At 47.0% G+C, this 27932-nt stretch overlaps 1 protein-coding gene across 1 annotated transcript in view; it reads right to left on the bottom strand.

The window, feature by feature from the left end:
* The window catches only part of Prmt2 (protein arginine methyltransferase 2), a 30860-nt gene extending 9888 nt beyond the window's left edge, over positions 1-20972 (bottom strand). Inside the window, exons 1-7 of the mRNA XM_031347755.1 lie at positions 20854-20972; positions 19632-19746; positions 11016-11141; positions 10098-10280; positions 6484-6645; positions 4724-4888; positions 317-492 (exon numbers count right to left, since the gene is read on the bottom strand). Of these exons, the coding sequence (XP_031203615.1) occupies positions 317-492; positions 4724-4888; positions 6484-6645; positions 10098-10280; positions 11016-11141; positions 19632-19685 (866 nt within the window). The 5' untranslated portion in view covers positions 19686-19746; positions 20854-20972. The remainder of the gene's footprint in view (positions 1-316; positions 493-4723; positions 4889-6483; positions 6646-10097; positions 10281-11015; positions 11142-19631; positions 19747-20853) is intronic.
* Between the last annotated feature and the right edge of the window lie 6960 nt (positions 20973-27932).

The following is a 27932-nucleotide window of genomic DNA, read 5'->3' on the forward strand; positions in this document are numbered from 1 at the left end:
GGGGGGGGGGATATGTAAGGTGTGTCGTTCATAAAGGAGGGAAAACTGGGTCTTCCACAGAGTAAAGATTGACGGGACCACCTATGTTTCTCAGACACATCGAGACCTTCATCAACTGCCTGCACAATGACCGACCCTGCAAGCCGTCATGCACACACCTACACAGTGGTCACCCCTGCAAGCAGTCATGCGCACACCTCCACAGTGGTCACCCCTGTAAGCAGTCATGCACATCTATACAGTGCTCAACCCTGCAAGCGGTTACAGCAGTCGCCTGTGCAAGCGATCAACCCTGTGAGTGGCCACGCACACCTACTTGAGTGCACTGAGGTTGAACTCGTACGCGTTGTCCCAGAAGAGCACCTTGCTGTGGTAGTCCTTCTCAGCGCTGCAGGGCACCAGATGCAGGGCGGCCGTGGTGGGCCAGATGATGCCATCCTCCTTTAACCACGCGTCCCGGGCATACAGGATGGACTCGATCATGAACTCAAACTGCACGGGGAGAAGAGATGCCAGGTGTGTCACCGAGGTCTCGCACACCACAGCCAGAATGCCACAGCCCATCCTGGAGTTTCAGTCTTACCCTGAAACCATCCCAGCCGGGATGGGAGAACCTGAGGTTCGTTCTACACGCTTGTGAAGATGTTACATGTGCATGATAGCCTGAGCAGGGCTCAGGTCATTTCCCGCTGAACTGACATCCAAGGGGAGCTTACAACTGACAGACATTCTCACACTTGCCCCAGATTTTAAAGTGCCTATCCCTGCCAGGCGCAAACAGGATGAGATCCGTCTGTAGCGTTCCCGGTGTTTTCATAACTCTCTGGTCAAGCGCATAACTGTGGGTCCCTTAGAACAGGTGCTTCGTCTCCCCTCCCTATCCTGACCTTCATATCCACCCCTGGTCAGGACCACAGGAAGTCCATCAGTGAAGTCTGCCATCTTTAGGACACAGTAGGACCAACACAAACTGGGCCAGGCTTCCTTTTGTACCTAAACTTAATTCAAGCTCAGGAATGAGAGTCAAGGCAGGGGCTGAAGGCTAACACCAGAGGTCCCTCCGCCTTCTGCTGTCACGGAGAGGAAGCAGCAGCCAGCTTCGCTTTCTGAGTAATCTACCCAGGTTTTACAACAAACTAAAGATGTAAGAATTTATAGAATCTAGAAAAGGAAACACAATTTAAAAACCACAAGAAAGCCCAGCCCCCGAAGGAACTGGATTATTTTCAAGTACGGCTCCGCATGCATTCACAAATATGTGCACGCATACGAAACAGAGATACGACGATCTTTACATTTTACTTTCTGTTTTCAGATAGAACTGCCCTGACATGGTATATGATCTACATGAACTTGGGTACCCATGTGATATGTCCCTAACAGACAAGTCAGCACGAGCAGCGGCTCTGTTGACACATCTACTGGTGGCCGGCCACACCTCCTGCCCTGACATTCAGGACACTCTTCATCAACTGAATGGAGTCCCACGGTGAGGAACAGCCTTTTGAGATTGGTCTCCTTCCTTCAGTGTAGGTGACTGGGGCTCTCCACAGGAGCACGCGCTGTGGCTGGCTCGCTTGTATGGATTTGTTGGCACATCCGTTCAACAACATGAGTTGTTTGTAGTTTGGGTTAATTATGACCAGAACTCGTAGAGTTGTGTGTACAGGGGGTGGGGGCTGTGTGATCACAGCTTGCACTGGTGTGGGCCCATTTAGGTTATCTATTGCATCTTGGTGAACCATGGGAGATGGTGACTTTCAGAGGAGCAGGGTCCGTGTCACCTAAGTTGCTGAATCTCTATGACCTGAGGGGCCTCAAACGAGAATGCTCAATAAGGGCTAGCTCAGAGCTTCGTTAGCTCCATCCAGGGTTAACCTTCCTCAGCATCTGCCCTCAGGCACACCTGCAGCTACAGAGGGAAGGACAACTGGGGGGCTCCCTGGATGACGTCTGCCCAGTCGGGCCACTGCCACATACATTTCAGGTAAGCAAAGGCAAATGCATGGTGTACACCATCTGTCTTTTCAAAATCATGTTACTCAGCTTTGTAAAAAAAAATTATTATATACACACACACAAACACACACACACACACATAATTTCTTAGTTTTGGTTTTTCGAGACAGGGTTTCTATGTGCTGCATTGGCTCTCCTGTACTCACTCTGTAGACCAGGCTGGCCTCGAACTCAGAAATCCGCCTGCCTCTGCCTCCCAAGTGCTGGGATTAAAGACGTGCACCACCACTGCCTGGCTTAAAATGGGTTGTCATAACTGTTTCTCCTATTTCTAACTTTTTTCATTTGAACATTTTTTTGGTGAACATTGCCCAAATCTAGCCTCAAATTATAATCTGCCTGCTTCTAGGCCCCATGGGTTATGATTATAGACGTATGTACCACACCCAGCTGTCAGGAACGTTTCCGAATACAAATTCCTACTTATGTCAATTTCTGTATGATATATCCAAATGATTAACTGGACTAAATTAATGTATACATTTGCGTGTGGATGCAGGCAGAGGGGTAGCTTGAGGGCTGGTTCTCTCCTTCGAGCATGTGGTTTCCAGGGATTGAACTTAGGTCCTCAAGCTTGGTGGCAGGAACCTTTACCAGCTGAGCCATTTTCTAGACCCTTGTTTAAAGGTTTTTTTTTTTTAAGTTTGCTTGTTTATTTGTTTGTTTGCTTTTTACAACTTGACATATCCTGTCTTATTCTTTTTGTTTGGTTGGTATTTTTCGAGACAGGGTTTCTCTGTGTAGCCTTGGCTATCCTGGAACTCACTCTGTAGACCAGGCTGGACTCGAACTCAGAAATCAGCCTGCCTCTGCCTCCCAAGTGCTGGGATTTTTTGTTTCCATAAAATCTCACATGCTCTTGCTTTTTCCTTATTCTTTAAATTCTTCTTCTTTCTTTTTTTTTTTTATTAGATATTTTCTTTATTTACATGTCATATGATTTCTCCTTTCCCAGTTTCCCCTCCAAAAAACAAACAAACAAACAAACACACAAACAAAAACAAGAACAAACCCCTGTTGCCTCCTCCCTCCCCATGCTTGCCATCCCACCCTCTCCCACTTATTGGCCCTGGCATTCCCCTACACTGGGGCACAGAATCTTCACAGGGCCGAGGTCCTCTCCTCCCATTGATGATTGACTTTGCAATCCTCTACTATACACATGCTGTCAGAACAATCATTCCCACCATGTATAGTCCTTGGTTGGTAGTTGAGTCCCTGGGAGCTCTGAGGGTACTAGTTAGTTCATAATGTTGTTCATCCTAAGGGGCTGCAAACCCTTCAGCTCCTTGGGTCCTTTCTCTAACTCCTTCATTGGGGACCCTGTACTCAGTTCAATGGATGGCTGTGAGCCTCTACATCTGTATTATTCAGGTCCAAGTGCTGGAATTAAAGGCATTCGCCACCACCGCCCGGCTGACTTATTCTGTCTTAAGGAATCATACCCACTGCCCCAACACTCCCTTAGACATGGCTGCTACCTGGAGCTGGCAAACCCATGGGCCTCCAGCTGCTGTCCTGCTGCCCTGAGAAAGCAGTTTCCATTTCCTACCAAACCTCTAGAGATGCCCCATCTAACTAACACACAGGCTGACCCCAACACACCTTCCTCTCTCTACCTGACCGACCACAAGGCTTAGTGTCCTCCTCACACCCCACCGGAGACCCTGCCTCCTGACATCTCCTAATCAATAAAGCAACACTCCTTAGACCCTACTAGTAGGTCAGGTTCCCAGCACAGCCTCCAGGCAGGTACTGGAGACGGGGGTCCCAGGTTTTTGGATCAAGCATGGGTAGGGAACTAGCCTCCACTTCTCAGGACCTCCGAGGCTCCTCCTCTCCCCTCCCCACCTCCCTCCCAATCCCAATGAGAGCGAGATTGTAGCCTAAGAGCAAGGGGAGGGAGCTATGAAGGTGGAAATGCTGCTGACTGAGGAACGAGCCCCAGAGGTCTGCAGACTCCCCAGGAAAGAACAGATGATCTGGAGAGCTCTGAGAATGTCACACTCATTCGTGTGTGGCTGTTGTTGTTCTTTTTAATTGGTTAAAGATTCCCGACACTGAGCCGGGATCGTGCAATAAACTAAAAAAACACCTCCATTCAGAAAAGAAAAAAAGAAGTCCTAATGAATCACAATTTTTTTTGTTTTGTTTTTTTTTGCTTTTGTTTTTGTTTTGTTTTTATTTTTTTTTAAAGATTTATTTATCATTATATATAAGTACACTGTGTCTTCAGACACACCAGAAGAGGGAGTCAGATCTCATTACAGGTGGTTGTAAGCCACCATGTGGTTGCTGGGATTTGAATTCAGGACCTTCGGAAGAGCAGTCAGTGCTCTTACCAGCTGAGCCATCTCTTCAGCCCTTACAACAATTATTTTTATTTTATTTTATTTTATTTTTTTTGAGACAGGGTTTCTCTGTGTAGCCCTGGCTGTCCTGGAACTCACTCTGTAGACCAGGCTGGCCTCGAACTCAGAAATCCACCTGCCCCTGCCTCCCAAACGCTGGGATTAAAGGCGTACACCACCACCGCCTGGCATGAATCACAATTTTTAAAGATTACTCAGATGGGCCCAGTGTGCTTGGTTCAGAAGAAATGAGACCCTGCCACCACCCACACACCACCAACACCCACACACCACTCACACCCACACACCACCCACACCCACACCCCCCAGACTGCCACAGGCTGAGACATTACCAGCAGGCAGGTCCCCATCCACTCAGACACCAGCACGTCCACCTTCTCAGGCAGCACTACGTCCTCCACCTTCTGCTGGAACACAGTGATTGTGTCAGCAAAGCCGTTCTGCAGGACCAGCTGGCCGGTGTGCTGGGCCATGTCACTGGCTTCCACTGCGTACACCTGCAGTGGAAAGGGCGCCCATTAGCACATGACCAGATCCCCCCTACACACCCAGGCCTGGGACCTCTCTTCTCCCAAATCACAACCAGTCCTGGACCAGTGGTGGCAGGGGACTGGGATGTGAATGGAGGCCTGTGGCAGGTCAAGCCATCAGCGCTCCTGTAGTCTAGATGGGATACTGGAGAAAGTACCAAGGATTACTCTTCCTTCAACCTGAGTAATCTACGGGCAGCCAGGACCTCCGCTCTGCTAGGTGGGCTCCCATATATGCCACATACATCCTGAAGCCACAAAACAAGTGCCCAGGACGATAAAGAACAATGTACTGGCTGGTTTTGTGTGTCAACTTGACACAAGCTAGAGTCATGAGAGAAAAAGGAGCCACCGTCGAGGGGATGCCTCCGTGAGATCCAGCTGTAAGCCATTTTCTCAGTGATCAGTGGGGAAAGGCCCAGCCCCTTTGTGGGTGGTGCCACCCCTGGGCTGGAAGTCTTGGGTTCTATAAGAAAGCAAGCTGAGCAAGCCAGGGGAAGCAAGCCAGTAAGCAGCATCCCTCCATGGCCTCTGCATCGGCTCCTGCCTCCAGGTTCCTGACCTGCTTGAGTTCCCGTCCTGACTTCCTTTGGTGATGAACAGTGTCTTAGTCAGGGTTTCTATCAGGGTTTCTATTCCTGCACAAAACATCATGACCAAGAAGCAAGTTGGGGAGGAAAGGGTTTATTCAGCTTATACTTCCACACTGCTGTTTATCACCAAAGGAAGTTAGGATGGGAACTCAAGCAGGTCAGGAAGCAGGAGCTGATGCAGAGGCCATGGAGGGATGTTCCTTACTGGCTTGCTTCCCCCCTGCTTGCTCAGCGTGCTCTCTTATAAGAACCCAGGACTACCAGCCCAGAGATGGTACCACCCACAAGGGGCCCTCCCCTCTTGATCACTAATTGAGAAAATGCCCCACAGCTGGATCTCATGGAGGCATTTCCCCAACTGAAGCTCCCTTCTCTGTGATAACTCCAGCCTTTTTGGTCATAGTGATTTGTCACAGCAATAACAATCCCAAGACAGACAGTGAGTATGTCTACGTTCTGGGGACAGCTATACAGATGCCCAAGGGAAAACTGGAAGAGAGTACGTGGATGTTGCTTCTCGCTGGCAGTGTCTGGGTACAGTCAGCACTGACTGCCCTGTTAACTGGCTTCCTGGCTACCTTGTCAGGCTGTCAGGAGACCTTGGCACAGCTCAGCACAGACTCGCCATATAAGGGAGGAGGGAAAGGCCTACATCCAGGGAGCCAAGGGCCTGCACCAGGCAGGTCAACTACGTGTGGCCCAGAGCAGTCCTATGCACCCACCTAAAACTATAGTGTGCTAACCTAGCATCTCACAAGTGTCCCGCTGACAGAATCTCTGTCACGGATGCTGTGTTCTGTTCCATTTAAATTGTTGACAGCCCGTACAGTAGGTCACCGTCTCAGCCACAGATGGCCCAGTGGCCTACTTCCCTCCCGGGAGGGGAAAGCAAACCGCCTGATGGCCGCCTGTCCAGCCAGCTGCCGCGCTGGCCCACAGCTGGGCACAGATGCCGGCAGACACGCTTACCGCCTTGGGCCGGGCGTGGTGTGCGCAGAAGAGGCTGATGATGCCGGTGCCGCAGCCCACGTCCAGGATGACCTTGTCCTTCAGGGACTCCTTGTTCTGCAGGATGACGCTGTGGTACTTGGTTGTCCGAGGCTGGTCAGCCAACATTTCCAAGTGAAGTTTCTAAAACCGGCACATCGAGAGTCACTGCAAGGGCCTGTCTCCTTGAACCGCAGACAACAGGGAACGCTTCTTATGCACCCATCCTAACATCATTAGCAACCCGTGGGCTTATAAGACCAAAAGATCAAATACGCCCTGAGATAAAAGGGACAGCGGGCAATGGAAGGAAGGGGGGCTTCTGGAACTGCCCCAGATCAGTCCAGGATTACCTCTCTACCTTCAACACACTCTTCCCCAAGTCAGTCGGATGAGCAGTAAATTGATGTGGACCATGCAGAAGAGAAGGACTCTGCATCCTCACCAGGTATCCATCAAGAGCAAACCCTGGACATCCTGCAGCAGGTGTCAGGGAGGCAGCAGGGTCTTCCCCAAAAACTTAGTGCTCCATTCCTTGCAAGACTATAATGGGGTTGGGGGTAGGACACCAATGCTCTGGACAACCCTACTACACTTCAAGGTGAGAAAACATCTGATCTCAGAGAAACAGAGAAAGGCCCCTTCGGGGGCTGGCAGAACCATGGGCTGCAGGCAAGGCTGCTCTACCATAACACACTCAAACCCTAAAAGCAACCTTGAGGTACCACTGGAGGGAGACAAGCTACGGGATGCACACAGAACTGCAGATGTTGCCTCCCAGGTGTCGCCCAGATGATGCTCACGTGGCACCAACACAAACGGTAGGTCATTTGGCCTTTGGAGGAGTCCCCACGGCTGCTCCCAATGGCATGACCCCAAAATGAAAACAAAGTCTATCCTCCCTCGGGAGGCTGCCTGGTATGGATTTAAAAAAAGTCAAAACCTGATATCCTGCCTACGAGCAACTTGCTTTAAATATACAGACTGGGCTAGAAAGGAGAAGATGGAGAGGGAATGTGATGTGCTCAGGTGGAGCTGCCGTGGGGTCTGCAATGACATCACACAGGGCACTTCAGACCAAAGGATGTCCCAAGAACACGGAGGTTGGTACACACCCACATGGGAGCCCATTCATCAAACGGGCATCAAGTTTTAAATACTTCTGGACATAACAACAGAACTTCGAGACATGCAGATCGACCAAAGGAAGAAGAAGAAGCAGTGTAGCTAGAGGTTCTAAGGCCTTCCCTTCACCATCTTGACCAAGGTGGACAGGACAGTAGACGGTCATGAAGACCATCGCCCAACAGTGACAGTGAACCAGACGTAACTAAGGATGAACACACCCCACACAAGAAACATCTTAAAACTGCAACAGAGAACAAGATCTGTAAGCACAGGGAAGAGGAGGCCAATGTGAGCGCCATTGCTTCTTTCTAATCGCATACCCACCCACATGGTACCATGTTTGCCATGGAGAAAAAGCACAAGACGATAATAACTACAACACCGCCAACACCTAACACTACAAGAATGCTAAAGATTGGACCTGACAGAGCTGTGGTCAGAGCTGCGAATTTTAAGAGAATGGACAGGAGACTCTAGGAAGAAACCCTTGAAATGCACTGTGGGATGCTTTTTGTTTGTTTGTTTGTTTGTTTTTCAAGACAGGGTTTCCCTGTATAGTCCTGGCTGTCCTCGAACTCACTCTGTAGATCAGGCTGGCCTTGAACTCAGATATCCACCTGCCTCTGCCTCCCAAGTGCTGGGATTAAAGGCGTGCGCTTCCACTGCCTGGCACACTGCAGCTGTCTTTGGACGCCAGAAGAGGGCGCCAGATCTCATTACGTATGGTTGTGAGCCACCATGCCAAGTAGCCTTGATTTATGTTCCTTTGCCTTTCGCCATCTGGTTATCCCTGGTGTTAGCTGGTCTTGCTGTCTCTGACTGTAGCTTGCCCTCCTGTGAGCCTGTGATCTTAGGTGTGTCACCACTCCTGAGAGACCAGCTCTCTCTCTCTCTCTCTCTCTCTCTCTCTCTCTCTCTCTCTCTCTCTCTCTCTCTGAGACCGGGTTTTTCTGTGTAGCCCTGGCTGTCCTGGAACTCACTCTATAGACCAGGCTGGCCTCAAACTCAGAAATCCACCTGCCTCTGCCTCCCAAGTGCTGGGATTAAAGATGTGCACCACCACTGCCCGGCTAAAATGTCTTAACAGCAGGTAAGTTCCACATGAGGTTTTCATAGTTGAGCACAGAATCCTAGCTGTTCTAACAAGAGCATCCTCACACTGTGCTGCTGAGGGAATCTGAGCAGCCACCGAGGTGTGTGAAAAGCTGTCTTTGTCCTTCTTTCCTGAAGGGACTAAAAGCTGTCATGTTTCATTTTGTTTAGGGAAGGGATGTTTTTTCTTAATTTATATTATTTTACATTTGTGGGTGTTGTGCCTGCATGCATGCCTGAGCCTGGTACCCATGGAGGCCAGAATAGGGTGTCAGGGTCACTGGAACTGGAATGGCAGATGGTGTAAACCACCTTGTAGATACTGTGAATCAAACTTGGGTGTTCTGGAAGAACAGCCAGTGCTCTTATCTGCTGAGCCATCTCTCCAGCCCACGGACTAAAAGCTTTAATCATATACACACACTGGTGGTTTTTGGATTTAATCTTGACATAAAGCGTGTCCAGGCAAGCCCCCATTAGATGCTTTCCTTTGTCATGGTGTCTCCTCACAGCACTAGAACAGGGACGGAGGCAACGGTCCAGCTCCTTCTTTCTCCACCTGGCCTTGAATCTGTAGCATTCACCTTGCGAGCAGCTCCTCTCTACCTCGTTTTAAGCAAGGTTGTACCTGGAGCCATAGGGTTACTGAGCTCCACGGCAGGAGGATAAAAAGACTATGGGTAGTGGTACTGTGGTTGGTCAAATTATATAACTTTCCTACTTCAATTTTAAAATGAAACATACTACTTTTAAAAAAAAAGGAGAGAGAAGAATTAGGAATTTCTTGCTCTAATACTTAGCCAGAGTCAGCAGATGACAGCCACAGATCAATCAGTCCACCAAACAGGTTTTTAAATTTTTTCAAATGTTCTTTAAAAAAAAAAGATTTATTTATTCATTTTATGTGAGTACACTGTCGTTGACCCAGAAGAGGGCATCAGATCCCATGACAGATGGTTGTGAGCCACCATGTGGTTGCTGGGATTTGAACTCAGGACCTCTGGCAGAGCAGTCAGTGCTCTTAACCGCTGAGCCATCTCTCCAGCCCAAATGTTCTTATTTTAAGGAAAAGAAAACCATATAGAGATATACGAGAGGCACATGAATTTCAGATTCCTATGTTCACTCAAGAGAGCTCTGGGGTACCACACGCACGCACGCTCAAGTCAAGTGTCACCCACAGCTCGGGTCACTTCATGGTGACAGAACAGAATATCCTACTAAGACCCAGGTGCCTCTGAGTCCACAGGAAGGTCTGCATCTCCACCCTGAACCCTAGGAGGAGCCCCATCCCCTCAAGCACCCCCACCCCCACGCCCATCCCCATCCCTCCCCCACCCCTCCCCCAGCTGAACAGAGGATCTGGAGAGCCATACCAGCGTCCCATAGCTGTCGAAGTACTCCTCGTCCTGCCAGGTGTCCTCCGGGTCATACTCCTCCAGCTGCTTCCCCAGGTGGTTTGCGGGGATGTAGCCACAGCAGCCTGCACGCTCGCCCCACCACCAGTCGGCCGTGGTCTGCCTCAGGATAAGAATTTTTTCTCCTCTCAAAAAGCTGAGCTGGAAGACAGGCACCAAAAACACGGGAAGTTACAGCTGCAGCAAGTCCAGTCGGCTGGCATCTCACCAATAGCTGGGTAGTAAGTCCCCACTGTTGGTGACCAAGTCACAAGGACCTCGGTGAGCACCGACAACCTGCAAAGAATTAAATGATAATAATAAAGCAATAGCAAGGTAAAAGATGTTGTGTGGGGACAACCATCAGAAAGAACACAGCCCAACTAACATTCTTTTCTTACAATTACGATTACGCATGTGTGCTTGTGTGTGTGTGTGTGTGTGCGTGCGTGCATTTGCCACAGTATATGTATTGAGGCCAGAGTGTTTTTCCTCTACCATGTAGGCTCCAGGGATCCGACTCAGGCTGTTAACCAGCACCTTAACCCACTGGGCTATCTTGCCAACCCTTGCCTAATACTTAAAAAGAAAGGCAGGCACTACGTGTGGCTGGTTCAGTTAGGCGACTCTACAGACGTGTCCCTACCAGACTCAAGAACATATTGATGGTTTGACAGCCCCGCTGTTCTGTGTCCAGGGGGGTTCTATACCAAGTTCTCCAAGCAGAGAGGTGCCTCCCCATCTTCCTCCAGGCACCTGTATGCCCTGATGGGGTAGTCTGTTAAGCTAAGAAGTGAACGGTCATACGCAGATCTTGCTTAATCTTGTGATCATGAGTTCCACCGTAAAGTATTTTTGGAATTCGTAAGTCACCGTATGAGGAGCAAACGCAGATACCTGTGTCTCGTCGGTGGCCGTGTAGTCTGCAATGGCCACGAACTCCTCGGGTTGCAGCTGCAGCTGTAGCTGGGCCCCGTCCTGCAGGAGCGGCATCTCACAGCCATAGTCCACAGGGTCTTCCTCCTACCACCGTCAAGGACAGACAGAAGGACAACACTGTGAGCTTGGTTGTCTGTATACACGTCTCTCTCTCTTTATCTACCAAGTGATTGTTTCAGACATCCATGTGACAAGCATTTGTTATTCAAACAAACTAAGCCACCTTCGCTAGCATAGTTAGGGCTGTCACCTTCGGTCTATCTTGGTATCTCCAAGACAGGGCGATTTAGAGAGAATATCCACAGAAGCAGAAGAAGAAGAAGAATATCCACAGAAGCACAGAAGACCAGCAGGGTGCTGGTCTTTCGTTTTATCAGCTTACTTCCCAAGAGTGATACTCAATTGGTGTCAAAGATACCACTGCTTGTTGGACTCTAGGGATCTCTTCAGGCCTAAGGACAATGACACTAGGCAGACATAGCAAGGGCCTATGGAAGGTGCTAGAAACTGATATAAACAGAGTTCAAGCAACCCAGTGAGGACCTATGCTGTTAAGATTTAGCAAGCCGCTGGGCAGTGGTGGTGCACGCCTTTAATCCCAGCGCTTGGGAGGCAGAGGCAGGCGGATTTCTGAGTTCGAGGCCAGCCTGGTCTACAGAGTGAGATCCAGGACAGCCGGGGCTATACAGAGAAACCCTGTCTCGAAAAACCAAAAAAAAAATAAAAAAGACTTATCAAGAGCCTGTGCTCTATAGCCACCATCTATCAGAGTAAGCATGCCTTAAAGACATACTGGGGGCTGAAGAGATGGCTCGGTGACTAAGAGCCCTGGCTGTTCTCTAGAGGATTCAAGTTCAATCCCCAGCACCCAGGTGATAGCTCACGACCATCTGCAACTCCAGTCCAAAGAGATCTGACATCTTCCAGCCTCTGCAGGCACTGCATGCATGTGGTTAGTACACATACACGTAGGCAAAACATATACACGCAATAAAAGATTAAAATAAAACAGTAACTTCAATACAACTAACAAAATCAAAACTACCTAAGAGAGAGTGTTTATCTTCTCCAAGACACCTCAAACAATGATGTTAAAAACAGCAAATTATGCTTCCTTAGAACCCGAATGGTCATGCCTTTACATTTTACCGTATTAATGCATTTCTGCCAGCCCTAACTATAAGCAGTGTGGGTACCTCATAACACCACCTCGCATTCCAGTCACAAGAACTCTTTGAGAAAAAATTAGTAAAGCAACTCATGTCTTTTTTTTTTTTTTAACTCCACTTAATTGTTAAATGGCTTATTCTCTAAACTTCCCTGTAAGTTATCACTTTAAACAATATAACCCACTGCTCTTCCAGAGGCCCTGAGTTCAATTCCCAGCAACGACATGGTGGCTCACAACCATCTGGAATGGGATCTGATGCCCTCTTCTGGTGTGTCTGAAGACAGAGACAGTGTATTCACATAAATAAATAAATATTTAAAAAAAAAAAAAACGTGATTTCAGAAGCCCAGGGCGTCTTGAGACATCTCTCAAGGCGCCCGTGCTTTATCTAGCGTGCGTACTCTCCCTATGTGTGCTCAGAAAAAGCACTACCTTGGCTTCACTCTAACTCATCCAACCATTCTTTCCCGCATCAGTCAAGGATGCAGCTTTGCCTGAGTGGGTGTACCATCACGGAGAACAAAAACGTCACATTTCGCGGCCAGGGAGACGACTCAGCGGTTAAGAGCGCTGGCTCCTCTTTCCGAGGTCACCACATGGGCGTGTTACAACTGTCTGTAACTCTAGCTCCAGGAGATCTGACATACTTCACATAGATATATATGCAGGCAAACACCAATGCACAGAATCACATCGCTGGTACCTGTGTGATACTCCAGTCTATGAGCTATCTGAACTTATTTGCCCGCTCTTTTCCGTCTGAATACACAGACTCCTCTCAGTGTCTCCTGTTATGGATGATTCGTCTTCTTGAACACAAACCATCTTGCGTGTGCCTGAGAAATCCCTGCGGATGAACTCCCAAAGTGTGGAGCTGGTCAAGACTACCATCTCTTCTTGAGATGGTAGTCTTCTTGTTATTTTGAGACAGGCATTCGCCGTGTCATTCTGGGCGGCCTAAAGCTCACGGTGTAGACCAGGCTGACCTCAAGTGCCAGCCCTTGCCTCCAAAGTGCCAGGAGTGTGACGAGTGCCACCACACTCTGCCCAAGACCTTCACGTCTATGGCGTTCATGACACCACCAGATGCTCCCAGGACTGTACTACGATTCAGTGAGACCGAGACCTGTCTTGCTGAGTATAGGTACGAGGAAGCCGTGTCCCTCATGAACAGCAGACGCTGATCGCTTTACCTGTGCCTCTCTGCCGGGTGACAATTGCTGTCCTGCATTTCCACTTGCCTGCCTTAGTGTGGCCGTTCACGATTCTCTCAGCATTTACTGGTCCTATTTTAAGTTTGCTAAGTGCCCATTCGTACCCCTGGCATTTCTCCTACTGCAGTAACGCATCTTGCCTTAGTGTGGTTGTAGTCTGCCTTTGGCTTGCCCTCCACCCACTATACCAAACTCCCTAGACCTACTGAGGCTGCCACAGCACACGTGTCCTCTGCCCACCCATTCTCTTCTTCTCAGTCTCTCCCTTCAACTTTCTCTCCCTCTCTCCTCTTTTTCTAGGAAGCCTTCCCCCTTTCAACATAGCTTTTTTTTTTTTTTTTTTGATGAACGGTACTTTACATCGCCCCCTTTTGACAGTTTAATTTTCTTATAAGTCTTAAAGAAAATGCTAATGTTTTCATAAACTACTGAATTCTGCTTGATTCTTCAGCCAGTCAGGCTCTGAGTTTCCCCTGACATCGTTTCCTACCACCATATTAAAATAAAATAAAATAAAATGTCACAAAAAGCTTGTGTGTGGGTGTGTGTATCCTTATACAAAGACTTTATTTCTGGGGGACAAACTGTCCGGCTCAATGGGTAAAACTTTCCCAAAGATACATCATGATCTTCCAATTGAAGGCCCACCATTGCCTACTCTGCCACCAATGAGGTACCCTTTGCCTCAACACTTGGCAACCCCAGTCTCCACCCATGCTTCGGCTTGTGCTGGAGACGAGTACTTACTTTCAATATTTCGACCATCACGCTATCGGGCTATTTTGTTCTCTGGGTTTTGTTATGTTGTTTGAGTCTGCCCCTCTATGAGACACCCATTCATTTATTCTCTCCTTCTTATATTTTGCTTCCCTATCTAACCTCTGTGGAATAGAAAGAACCCCCTGTGCAGTACAGATCTGCTCTGAGATCTCGAACCAACGTCTTTCCGAATATACTGTTCTGCTACTTACTTGTTTAGAATTTGTAAAGTCAGAGTCAGGCGGAGGCCAGGAGAAATAGCTCAGTGTGCAGGTTCTACCGAGTCCGGAAACCAGCAGTATGGTTTCCTGCCTCTCCCCTTCCCTCCCCCCACCCCTCAACCCCATAACACCCCAGCACCGCAGGGAGAGGAGAGAGCAGCTACTGGAGTTTCCCGGCTGTCAGCTTAGCCCCCGCTTCATCAAGAGACCTTGTCTCAAAGGCGGAGAACAAGAGAGCAATCCCAACATAAACAACAAGAAAACAAGGCGACAAAGGAGAAGAAGTCACACCAACAATCATCTTCAGAAATTAAAGTAAAAATTGGGCCATGTGACAAATTTAATCCCAGCACACAGGAGGCAGGCAGGTCAGTGTGAACTCGAGGTTCCAGGCCAGGCTACAGTGTGAGTCCCCGCGCCAAAATGTATTTCCATTCACACCAAGGTTGCCATAGCGTATCACTAGAAATTCATGCTACTAACCACAGGAACGAGTTGTTGAGGCTGAAGAAACTGAGCCTATGTGGAACCAAAGAATGCAAGAAATGGGCTGGAGGGGTGGCTCAGCAGTTAAGGACACTGTCACGGGTTCTGAACTCAATCCCTAGCAACCAAATGGTGATTCATGATCATCTATAATGGGATCTGATGCCCTCTTCTGGCATGCCATGCAGGTGTACATGCAGACAGAGCACTCTGATATTTAAGTAAATATATAAAATTTTTTAAAAGGTTAGGGTGATATCAGTGGGAGGGGTGGCCCTTGGTCCTGTGGAGGTTTGATTGCCCCATCGTAGAGGGATACTGGAGCAGTGGGGTGGGAGAGGGTGGGTGGGGGGAATACCTTCATAGAGAGGCAAAGGGGAAGGAAGAGAGAGTGGATGTGGGATGGAGAGTTTGTGGAGAGGTAGCTGGGAAGAGGCATATCATTTGAGATGTAAATGAATGGAATGATTAATAAAAAAATTATAAAAAAAAACCAAAAACAACAACAACGAAGAAAATACCCTTTGCTCTATGTAAAGCCAGAAGTGATCATCTCTCCTGGAGTTCATAGCACGTGTGAATTAATGCTATGATGAATTGAAACTGGAAAATAAGAATAACTAGAAATACTTTTATGCTGTGAAGTAGAAAGTCTAAAATAGATTAAGAATGTGCAGGCCAACTCTCTGGTTAGCTACCAAGGCAAGACTTTAAAGGTAGAGCTAGCAAACCAGTAAATGCAACATATAAATTATACCAATTGTCTTATTAACCCAATACTGGGAAGAAATGGGAAAATGTATAAGCAAGAACTGTAACAAACAGAAAACAAATAGCAATATATTAAAAAACTGTCTCTCTCATAACACTAACATGGATAAACTAAAATACCCCATCACAAGGGCAGAAACTACAAGCAATATAAACAACATCAAAATGACAGGCACCCAGAGCTCAGGAACTGGAGGTATCAAGATTCCTGGAGATCTCTGGCCATGCAGGTAAAGAATAACTGTTGAGCTCTGAGCCAACGAGAGACCCTGCACCAAAGGAGATAGATGCTATTCCTGAGGATGACACCCAAACTTGTCCCTCTGGCCTCCATAAACACACACATATGTATGTATATGTGCAAGTACACATGTGTGTATATACACACACTCATAAAAAAGATTTGTGATGTGGCTGGAGAGATGGCTCAGTGGTTAAGAGCACTGACTGCTCTTCCAAAGGTCCTGAGTTCAATTCCCAGCAACCATATGGCGGCTCACAACCATCCATAATGAGATCTGACACCCTCTTCTGGTGTGTCTGAAGACAGCTACAGTGTACTTATATATAATAATAAGTAAATCTTTGGGAAGGAGCCAGCAGGGACAGAGCGAGTAGAGGTTCTAAAAGTCAATTCCCAAAAACCAGATGAAGGCTCACAACTATCTGTACAGCTGTAGTGTGTACTCATATACATAAAATAAATAAATAAATCTTTAAAAAAAATAGGCAATTCTTTAAAAAAAAAAAAAAGATTTATGATCAAAATCCATTTGACCTTTGTGACAGGGATGGAGCACTACATCCAAAACAAGCAATTCCACAAAGCGGGCAGCCACAAATTTCACAAGGGCTAAAATTATAGCCCATGTCACATTCTCCAGCCAAGTGTGATCAAGCCAGAGCTCAGTCATCCAACAGTGAGTAGGAGCTCCTACATGTGGGGCCAGCACAATGGCCCAGCATGCAACAGTGCTTCCTGCAGAGGCCAGCCTGCAGCAGTGCCTCCTGCACAGGTCAGGCAACCTGAGTTCAATCCCCAGATCTCGTGGAAGCAAAGTACTGAAGGATAAAGTACTAAAGATTGTCCTTTGACCTCTATGAATATGCCGTGGCATTTGCGCGCCCATACATGTGCACGTGTGTGTGTACAAACCAACAATAATAAAATAAAGTTAATTCCCTAATATTTAGAAATCAAGATACTTCCAAAAAGGGAGGCAATGTTTTCTCGTTTCCATGGTGATGCATTAAAAAATATATATTTTATCAATAATGAAAACACAGAACATTTAAATGGATGAGGCACAGATAAAGCAGTGTTTCGAGGAAAAGTTAATCTTTAAAGCTCAAAAGTTAAGAGAAGAGATATTTGAAGTCAGTGATACACCCTTTCATGTCAAGATGTCAAAAAAATAAGATTCGATCTTAAAAGAAACCAAACAGAAAACAAACTGACTCTTTAACAAGGTAAAATGGGCCCTGAAAAAAAAAAAGAAAATATACAGGTTGTCTCCTGTGACTTCAACAGCAACTCCCACCCTTTCTACCTTTGACGCTGGGGCTGGCATTGCTCTCAATGACAACTTTGTAAAGCTCATTTCCTGGTATGACAATGAATATGGCTACAGCAACAGGGTGGTGGACCTCATGGCCTCCATGGCCTCCGAGGAGTAAGAAACCCTGGACCACCCACCCCAGCGAGGACAGAGAACAAGAGAGAGGCCCTCAGTTGCTGAGGAGTCCCTACCCCAACACTGAGCATCTCCATCACAATTTCCATCCCAGACCCCCATAATAACAGGAGGGGCTTAGGGAGCCCTCCCTACTCTCTTGAATACCATCAATAAAGTTCACTGCACCCACACAAAAAAAAAGAAAGAAAGAAAAAGAAAATATAAATTCCTAGAATAGCACCTCTTCCCTAGTAGGGGCCAGTATTAATAATTAATTAATTAAGTATTAGTTAGTAGGGGCTGAGACACTTCTAAGAGTCACACATCACTGGGGTAAGCAGAAGAGGGCATTTCTTTCTTTTTTTTTTTTTTAAGATTTATTTGTTTATTATTATATGAAAGTACATTGTAGCTGTCTTCAGACACACCAGAGGGTATCAGATCTCATTACGGATGGTTGTGAGCCACCATGTGGTTGCTGGGATTTGAACTCAGGACCTTCGCAAGAGCAGTCAGTGCTCTTAACTGCTGAGCCATCTCTCCAGCCCCAGAAGAGGGCATTTCTAAGCTGCCTAACTGACCACAATTAAAGTGTTAATCTATGACACTACTGAAGACTGGTGGTGATCACGGGAAGAAACTCAAAAGTATGTGGTCCTTCTTCCACCCTCAAAGCTCCACAGAGCCATCACTGGGCCTTTAACCTGACACACCAGCAATGGCAACAGGTACTCACCACAGCACCGTGGGGTGGGGGTGGGGGAGGGGATGTGGACTACATCTGAGCTCCCAATGAAAGATTAACAGTGAGATGTAATCCCGCTGCCCAGTGGTTTAGAGACCACAGCATCCCTACACAAAACTCAAGACACTGTATACTCGCAGAGAGCGCCCATGCAGGGGACCCAGGAGTAGCTAAGCTGCCCACGTAACATTTCATAGCGGCAGAAACAGCAATACCACCGACACAAGCCTCAGAAAACACACACAGCAAACTCAAACGTTGCTCAGGGGATCCTTCGTTTTGTTTGACTGGACTGCTTAGTTCTGGCTGGCTGGGGGGCCCTTATAAGTTCATAAAGGTACAGATGGTGCATAAGCAAACACAAAGCAGTTGTGTGCCTCTAGAAATGGAAGGAACAGTTCTGGGTTTGAGAACAGATTATGGTGTTAATATTATTTGTGTGTGTGTGTGTGTGTGTGTGTGTGTGTGTGTGTGTGTATGTGTGCGCGCACACTAACTACGACAAAGTATTGAGTTTTCATCTCTGAGTGGCAGATCCTGAGTGTCTACAATATTATTTTGTAGTTGTCTTAATATTTACATTTCTCAAAAGAAAAACTGGGCATTCTTAGAATTAAAACAGTTTGCAGCTGAAAATGGAAAATGATTAACGAAATGAAAAAAAAAATTCCTACATATAAAAATGCCCAATACGCATCAGGCAGTGGTGGCACACGCCCTTAATCCCAGCACTTGGGAGGCAGAGACAGGAGGATTTCTGAGTTCCAGGCCAGCATGGTCTACAGAGTGAGTTCCAGGACAGCCAGGGCTACACAGAGAAACCCTGTCTTGAAAAATAAATACCCAATACATATATTCCCAGTAGCTGGGTATGGAGGCTTTTTAATTCCAGTGTTCAGGAGCCAGAGGTAGGCTTATCTCAGTGAATTTGAGACCAGTCTAGTCTACATACCAGATCCAGGCCAGCCAGGGATACACAGTAAGATTCTATATCAATCAGTTAAATAATTAAATAAATTAAAACCCAAGGGATGGTAAGCTATTGAAAGGAAAAAAAAAAAAAACTTGCTGAAGCTGACAGCACAGCACAGACATGAAAATCTTTGATTTTTTTAAAAGCCTTTTTATTTGAATAGACATTTCATTAACTGTACATAATCAGTAGTCCTTAAGATTGAAGGAGATCTTTTCTCTGGGAACACGAATCAAACTGTATATCCATACCCACGGCGAAAAACAGCTCACCAGCACGGATCTTCGAGTACCAAGCATTTTCCTGGTCCTAGGCTAAGACCATCTAAGAACAAGTACAAACTGTGGCGTCTGAAGCATGCTAAAGTGTCCCCTGAAGTGTTCAAGACACCACTCAGCCTGGAACCTAATGATCAGGCACATCCCCCTGCCTCAACGTTCTCTAAATTCAAGCATCCTCCTGTTGGCCAGGACCTTGAGAGACAAGGAGAGAGTGACATCACAGCTGTGAGCTGGTACTGCTGCTCTGTATAATCATTACATGGTGGTTCTTACATACCAGAACGGGGATGACCTGTGACTCACTGCAGGGACCTTCGCCTGGTGTCTCCATAGTTCAGTAAGACCATGTCTCATAACTGGTGCTTTATTTCATTTTCTCTTCCAAGTCTACTCTAAAGAAGAGAGAGAAACACAAAGTGTTACACTGCTGGTCTACAGAGTGGCGCACGCCTTTAATCCTAGCACTGGGGAGGCAGAGGCAGGAGAATTTCTGAGTTTGAGGCTAGCCTGGTCTACAGAGTGAGTTCCAGAACAGCCAGGGCTACACAGAGAAACCCTGTCTTGAAAAACTAAAAAAAAAAAAGAAAAGAAAAGAAAAGAAAAGACAAAGTGTTACACTGCTTGGTCATCAAACTCATTTCACTGCATGTATAAAGAACGGTACAGGATCGGAGTTTTATCATCAAAATTCATTTGAGGGTTTTTAAAATTAAAGATTCCAAATACTGTGTGCTTCCTTTAATATGCTAGGTATCACATTTATTCCTTTGAAGGCTCCTTTTTTAAGAGATATTTACGAAGCCTCTTTTTACTTAGAATAAATCAGTATCAATTTTTTAGGAACGCTTAACAGCTTAAACTCAAATACTCGCCTAGAACTTGACCTAATCCACCGACAGAACTGAAATCCACATGCTGGGACACCTTCTTGTTCTTTAATTCTATTTTTTTCAGAGGCAATGTAACCCTACTGGCTCTAAGATCAATTTCAATTACATCGATTCTTTGTTTAAAAAGCCTGTTGCGCTTCCAGATCTAGACTTCACACTTACTTCGCAACAATTAGAGTCACAAATAATTTACAATTATATTTTCAGTGAAAAGCTTGGGAGGGTGCCTGGAGGAAGAAAGACAATGAATTAATTGGAGAGTCCTCCAGGCCAAGCCTTTGAGGCCATAGAGGCAAAGAATAGAAAGGCATAGGGGGCGTGGCTCGGGATACAGCCGGCAGGTGGGCGTGGTGCTGGAAGGGCGTGGCTCTGGGAGCCAGTGGAGGTGCGCAGGGGAATTTGAGAGGTACCACGAAAGGAGAGAGGAGAGGGCGGACGTTGCTGAGAAAGGGGGGCAGGCTGGAATAGAACCTTCGAGAGAGCACTCTAAGCCTCCAGAGAGGGCGGGGGCCTCGGTGCGCTGGAGACACGAACAGGGAAAGCCTTCTACCTAGCATGCCCTGCCTCACCTGCGATCGAGATGTCTAAGCTGTCCATCGAGAAACCTACCTCGGCCGCGTTTCTCCGCTGAATTCTAGGCTAATACCAGAAAGGAACAGATGATGCCCACCCGAAGCCTGAGCCGCCGCCCTGGACCTGCGCAAGCGCGGAGCCCTCCAGCTGGCCGAAGAGCACGCCCCGCCCAGGCCTGGCTGTCTTGCGCAAGCGCAGTGTGTATGAACTTCGTGTTGGGTGATGTACCCAGCCTGGAGACAGAGGTTCTCTCTGCGAGCTTGTCACTCAGCGCAAGCGCGTTTGATGTCCCTGCTTCCGGCCGATTGTATCCGGCCTCAAGGCGGCAAGAAGCAGGTGAGGAAGTGTAAGGATCGGCTCACCCGGAGATTTGTGGGTGGACTGAACTTTGAGCCGGAGGCCACAGGTGGTGTAGACCGCGCCCCCAGCGGATTCGAACCGAGTCAGCAGTCGGCCGGCAGAAGCAGGAGTGCGTATTAGCGCAGTCCTAAGTGTACCCGGGACTGCTGGTGTGTTTGATGTCCCTCTCCGAATGCCTAAGAACCTAGTTTTGATCCGAATCAGCGTCTACAGAATGGGGCCTCCTACAGGATCTGGGACCAAGTCTTTTTGATCGTGGAACCAACACAGCTACTGAAGCACAAGACACACCAGAGCCCCCAAGTCCTGAAGCCCCCTGTGCTGAAGGGGTTGGGGGGTAGACGGAGGCGGAGACACTGACATCAGGTGACCTTGACCTCAGTAAGATTTCTTAAGCTTTTTCCACTAGCAATCCCATCCTACTCAAAAAAAAAAAAAAAAAAAAAAAAAAAAAAAAAAAAAAAAAATGCGACTCTAGGTATCTAAAATAGGCACACAAATCAAACATTTACTGATAAATGAATCAGAAGGGAATTACTATAAAACTCAGCATACACATAATTTGACCACTCATTAGAGACAAAAGCAGATTTCTGTAACTAATTAGGTGGATGCGCTTGTCCAATATAATCTAGATACTATAATTTAGTACATGCTGAGAAATGATAAAAATTCTTTGTTTTCTGTAATTAAGCCATCACGCTTCTGTGTGTGCAGTAGAAACACCACAGCTCATAACATAATAGTCCCAAACCTGCTATGAGGCATTGCGGGGTTTGTAAGGCTCGTGCAAACCATCTCTGTGGTGCCCCTCAGACCAATGGTGCAGTGGAGTCACACAATGCACCGTGAGGAACTGCTGCCAGAGACACTGTGGATTCGTTACATGTGAGTTAGAATTCATTTTGGTCATTGTGTGTTTGGAAGCCTTTTACCATTGCCCAGTTCTCTGTGACTCCAACATTCAGTTACAGGACGGTGTATTACAATTTAAGACGTTTTGGGTTAGAGTATCATGGGCTGAATGAGAAGCCCTCAAAAGGCCAAGTTCTGACTGATTTTAAGTGGAGAGGGTAAGGCTGAAGCCGAAATGCAGCCAAGGGGATGGCTCTGAGTGAGGATGTGGCCTTTTATCAAAACTGCCCAGTTTTCCAGTTCCGCCAGAGGAAGAGGCCGAAGCACTGAGCCTGGACGCTACGGTTTGGAAAGAGTTTCCCACAATCTTACAGGGCCAAGAAAAACTGTCCTCAGAGGTCCCAGTACAACAGGCTGGGTAGGCAGGAGACCTGATCTCAAAAGCCTGCTGGTGCCACCTAGCTCAGTCTCTAGGCACTAGGATCAACCCTTGATAAGCTAACATAGGAAAGGGGACCTGTGTGGTTGAATGAAGAATGGTGGTCGTGTAAGTACAGCATAAGAAGCAGATTCTAGGGACCGGAGATGGCTTAGCAATTAAGAGCACTTACTGATCTTGTAGAAGACCCACGTTTGGTTCCCAGCACCTATGTCAGGTGGCTCACAAACCACCTGTAAGTCCAGCTCCAGGTGGGGGTTCAGTGCCTCTGGCCTCCCCGGGGAGCTACACACTTGCACAAATCCACACACAAACATACACACCTACACCTAATCTTAAAAAATAAAAATAAATCCTTTTAGCCAGGCATGGTGGCCAACACCTTTAAGCCCAGCCCTTGGGAGGCAGAGGCAGACAGATCTCAGTTCAAAACCAGCCTGGTCTACAGAGTGAGTTCCAGGACAGCCAGGGCTATACAGAGAAACCCTGTCTCGAACAACCAGGAAAAAAAGGTCTCCTTTTAAAAAGCGGAGTGTGGTGCCTGCAGAGATGTCTCAGTGGCTAAGAGCACTTGCAGTGGTCCTGAATTGAATTCCCAGGATCCGGATTAGGCAGCTTCCAAGCACCTGTAATTCCAGTCCCAGGGGGATCTGATGCCCTCATCTGGCCTCCATGGGCACCTGAATGCATGCGGTATACATACAGATAAGCAGGCACACCCAGAGTTTTGTTTTGTTTTGTTTTTAAAGTGGATTCTGATACAGCTACCTTCCTTTAATCCCTGGTTGGCTTGACAACCTGCCTGTTAAAGAAGACACTGTAACAAGACTTGTAACCAAATGTGACGAATATGTACATCTTGTTTAGTGCAAAGCTACAGAGTACAAGCAAGAGATAAAAGTAATGAAAGGTATATTAGCTGCAGCAAGTAAGGGGAACATTGGAGTTATTCCCAAGGCAAGGACCCTCCCCGACCTCCTCACCCTCCCTCTCCTCTCCTTCTCCCCCCCACCCCCGGCCCACAAGAAACTGGGGATTTTACTCACGGAACCTGTAAACTTGATATAGGGAAGCCCTTCAGAGACAGAGCACATTTCTGAGAGTGCAGAGTTTAAAGTCACAGTACAAGGAAAGACAGTAGTCAAGTTTCTGGGCATAATCAGCCTGAGATCACGATCCATCCATGTATTCGAAGGTTAAAATGGTGAGCCAGGGGCCGGGCGTGGTGGCACATGCCTTTAATCCCAGCACTCGGGAGGTAAAAGCAGATGCATCTCTGTGAGTTCAAGGCCAGCCTGGTCTACAAAGTGAGTTCCAGGACAGCCAGGGCTACACAGAGAAACCATGTCTTGAAAAACAAAACAAACAAAACAAGGTGGGTGAGCAGGAACACTTCTGAAAAGGTTTTTTTTTTCCCACAAAGTTCACCATGAAAAGGACCCCTTGAAAGTGTGTTAATGTGTTGGCCACTAAAGGTGCCTTCTTCCTTGTATGGTGGCTAACTAAATTCAGGATGTTTTCTGAGGTTTAGTTACAAGAATTCCTAAAACTTGTGCCTGGTTTTCTTTAGGTGGCCCTCATCCTCTGAGGCAGCTCCAGGTAAAACAACCCACCATGCTAAGACCACACTCCAGCCTTCCAGCTGTGTAGCCTTCGGACCAGCTCAAGTCCCAGATCAATAGTATCAGTGACCTCGGTGGACACTGTGTGGAAGAGTAAGCCGGCCCAAATCCGAACTCCCTGAAATCATGAGATTTAATAAAATGTAGTAGGGTCCCCTCCCCCCCCACACACACACACTCATCCACACGTTTCGGGATAGCTTGCAATGATAGCAACTGTCAGTGACAGTGTATCTTTCCTACACATGTAGAACTGGATGATGTAAGCCACGGGTGGCAGAGTGCTAGCCAGTTCTTAAGGTCTTTAATCATCTCTGACAGCTCTGAGGAGAACTACGGGAAACTTTTTAAGTGGAAGACTTAGGATTTATGGTTACTTACCAGCCCCTGTCCCCCCTTCCGCCCCCCCCTCCCCCAAAGCTCAGCGATGGAAACTGCCATGCAGAAGTCATCCTACAGGGAGCTGGAGAAATGGCTCAGCGGTTGAGAGCACTAACTGCTTGCTCTTCCAGAGGTCCTGAGTTTAGTTCCCAGCAACCACAGGGTGGCTCACAACCATCTGTCATGGGATCTGATGCCCTCTTCTGGTGTGTCTGAAGACAACTACAGTGTACTTACATATAATAAATAAATATTTAAAAAATAAAAATAAGGGCTGGCGAGATGGCTCAGCGGTTAAAAGCACTGACTGCTCCTTCTGAGGTCCTGAGTTCAGTTCCCAGCAACCACAGGGTGGCTCACAACCATCTGTAATGGGATCTGATGCCCTCTTCTGGTGCTGTCTGAAAACAGCTACAGTGTACTCCCATTAAATAAATAAATAAATAAATAAATCTTACAGGTCCGCTGTACTAAGCAATAGTCGTGCTTGTGTTTCTGGAGGTGTGGAAGGCCAAGAACAGGCAGCAGGCCTCCTGCTGTATCATGGCTGCAGGGGAGAACGCTAGAGAACGCTGAATTCACTTTCATAACAAGCATCCTCTGGGAACACAAACACTCTAGCCATAGGGCCCCCCCCTCCTTTCTTTCCGGAAAGAGAACTGCCAAGGAGAGCCACCCTTCCCAGCCTACCCTCGTACACATCTTTTCTCTTTTGGCCATTCTCTTTCTTACAGGACTTGCTTTAAATATCGAAAGCGCTTAAGGGATGGGGACGCAGTTCGGGAGTGTTTGCCTGGTATGCATGAAGCTCTAGTTGGATTCCCCAGCAACTGCATAAAACAGGTAGAGTGGCATATGCCTTCATCCTGGTCCTCAGAATTAATACTCAGCTGGGCAGTGGTGGCGCAAATAATCCCAGACCTTGGGAGGCAGAGGCAGGTAGATCTCTGTGTTCGAGGCCAGCCTGGTCTACAGAGTGAGTTCCAGGACAGCCAGGGCTACACAGAGAAACCCAGTCTCAAATAAATGAATAAATAAATAGATAGATAGATAGATAGATAGATAGATAGATAGATAGATAGATAGATAAATAGATAGATAGATAGTAAATGGCATTTTGGCTACATAAGGCCCCACTGAAAAAGTTAAATAAATAACTGCAGAAAGCAGTTCCACAACTATACATACACATAATTTATAAAAAGAACAATCAACAAGTTATAGCTTAAAAGTATGTTTACAAAGCCAGGCATGGTGGCACATGACTTTAATGCCACCACTCAGGAGGTAGAGGCAGATAGAGGTCTACTTAGTGAGTTCCAGGATTGTGGTGGAAATGTTCTTTAGCATAGGGGAAGATTTAGGGGTGGCCCCTCTGCTGAAAGGCAGGGAAGGGGCACCTTCACATAATCTCCCTGCAGCCGAAGGCATGACCGCTCCATGATGGAGGGGGCACCTTCTGATAATCTCCCTGCAGCTGAGGACATAACTGCTCCATGAACTCAAGATGTTTTGGAAGTAATTCAAGGCTACTGAGAACTGTGTGTGCAAGGATTAAAGAAACAGACCTCATGCACTTGGGCATGGGGAAAAATATTTACTGTAAGATAATGAAGAAGTGGGCATGCTTTTGCCGTGAGAAAGTGCTCAGAAACTGTGCTACATACATGATTGTTGTTAAATTCTATTTTTAGTCTTACTGTGTTTTACTATAAAAGATTTCTCACATTAAAGTTTATTGCCATTGCCAGCAGAGCGGTGGTCCTCTCATTCTCATTCAGTCGCCCTCTCTACTTAAGCCTCACCCTTGTCGGCTGGCTCTGACACAGGATAGCCAGGGCTATGTAAGGAAATCCAGGCTTAAAAACAAACAAACAAACACACAAACAAGCTAGGCAGTGTTGGTGCACGCCTTTAATCCCAGCACTCAAGTGGCAGAAGCAGGTGGATCTCAATGAGTTCAAGGCCAGCCTGATCTACATAGCTAGTTCCAGGACAGCCAAAGCTACACAAAGAAACTGTCTCAAAAAAACCCAAACAATCTTTATATGTGCTACTGGAGAGTGGACCTAGGGCCACACATATGCTGGGTCCTGCCACTATTTTGTGTTAACTTGACACAAGCAAGAGTCATCTTGGAAGACGACCATCAATTGATAAGACACTCACCATCAGATCACTTGCTGGCAAGTCTGTGGACAATTTCTTGATTATCAATTGTTTTGGGAGAGCCCAGATCACTGTGGGTGGTAGTGCTAATCCTGGGCAGGTGGTTCTGAGTTCTATAGGATTGTAAGAGCCAGAAGATCAGGGAGTTTGCCATGAGACTGTCTCCTCCTAATGCCAGAAGCTACACCCGTAAAGTCTCACCAACAAGGATGCCCAAACATGAGCTGAACAAGGATGACATGGATGGACATGGCAGAGAGGATGGGGGCAAGCCCATGAAGCCACAGTCATATGCAAAGAACAATAGGCAGCTGAAGAAAGCTGGGAATGGGAGAGGCGGTCTATCTCAGGGAAGAGCACGCTAATTGGTTGTCTAGTGTCACATGATCATCCCTGAGAACATACAAGTAACATTCTAGGGACTAAAAATAAGTTATATTTAGAATATATCTATATCTCTGTACATATGTGTGTATGCATATATATATACATATTTCATAACAGTTATTGAAACAAGAGGCCATGTCCTTAAAGAAGAATTGGGAAGGAAGGAAAGGGACAGAGAACTGTAATTATATTGTAATCTCAAAAATAAAAAAAAAAGGGAAAGGGCTGGCGAGATGGCTTAGCAGGTAAGAGCACTGACTGTTTTTCCAAAGGTCCTGAGTTTGGATCCCAGCAACCACATGGTGGCTCACAACCACCCGTAATAAGATCTGACGCCCCCTTCTGGTGAGTCTGAAGACAGCTACAGTGAATTATGCCAGAGCTTGAGTTCAATTCCCAGCAGCCACACACATGATGGCCATCTGTACAGCTACAGTGTACTCATACACATAAAATAAAGATAAATAAATAAATAAATAAATAAATGGAAAATTGGGTTAAAGAATCATATACCAAGAAAGGATCTATAGTGATTGATTAGCCGGAGCTAAAGAATCAGCTAGGATTAACAGAGACCAGAGCCACTACAGCAAAGCCTTTGCTTTAGGGTGACAACTGATGCTGGTTAGCTGGGGTGCATTGTGGAGCAGTGTGGGGCAGTGGTCTGCTCAGGTAACTTAAGCTCAGTTGAGTATTTGGCTTTGAGTCCTAGACCCCTGTGGGCAGTTTCTGCTTGCAGAGGGAGGAAGGAGCTTGGCCATAACTCCTGAGTCTTTGGTTCCTGTTTCAGTCACAACCCCTCACAGCTGCCTCCACAGGAGATGTGTGCTCTATCAGGCAGACAATGCCCCAAGCTCCCAGCATTCTAGAAGGACCTTACACACAGTCATCTGACCACAAGC

The sequence above is a fragment of the Mastomys coucha genome, unplaced genomic scaffold, assembly GCF_008632895.1.
Source record: "Mastomys coucha isolate ucsf_1 unplaced genomic scaffold, UCSF_Mcou_1 pScaffold3, whole genome shotgun sequence".
Lineage (NCBI taxonomy): Eukaryota > Metazoa > Chordata > Mammalia > Rodentia > Muridae > Mastomys > Mastomys coucha.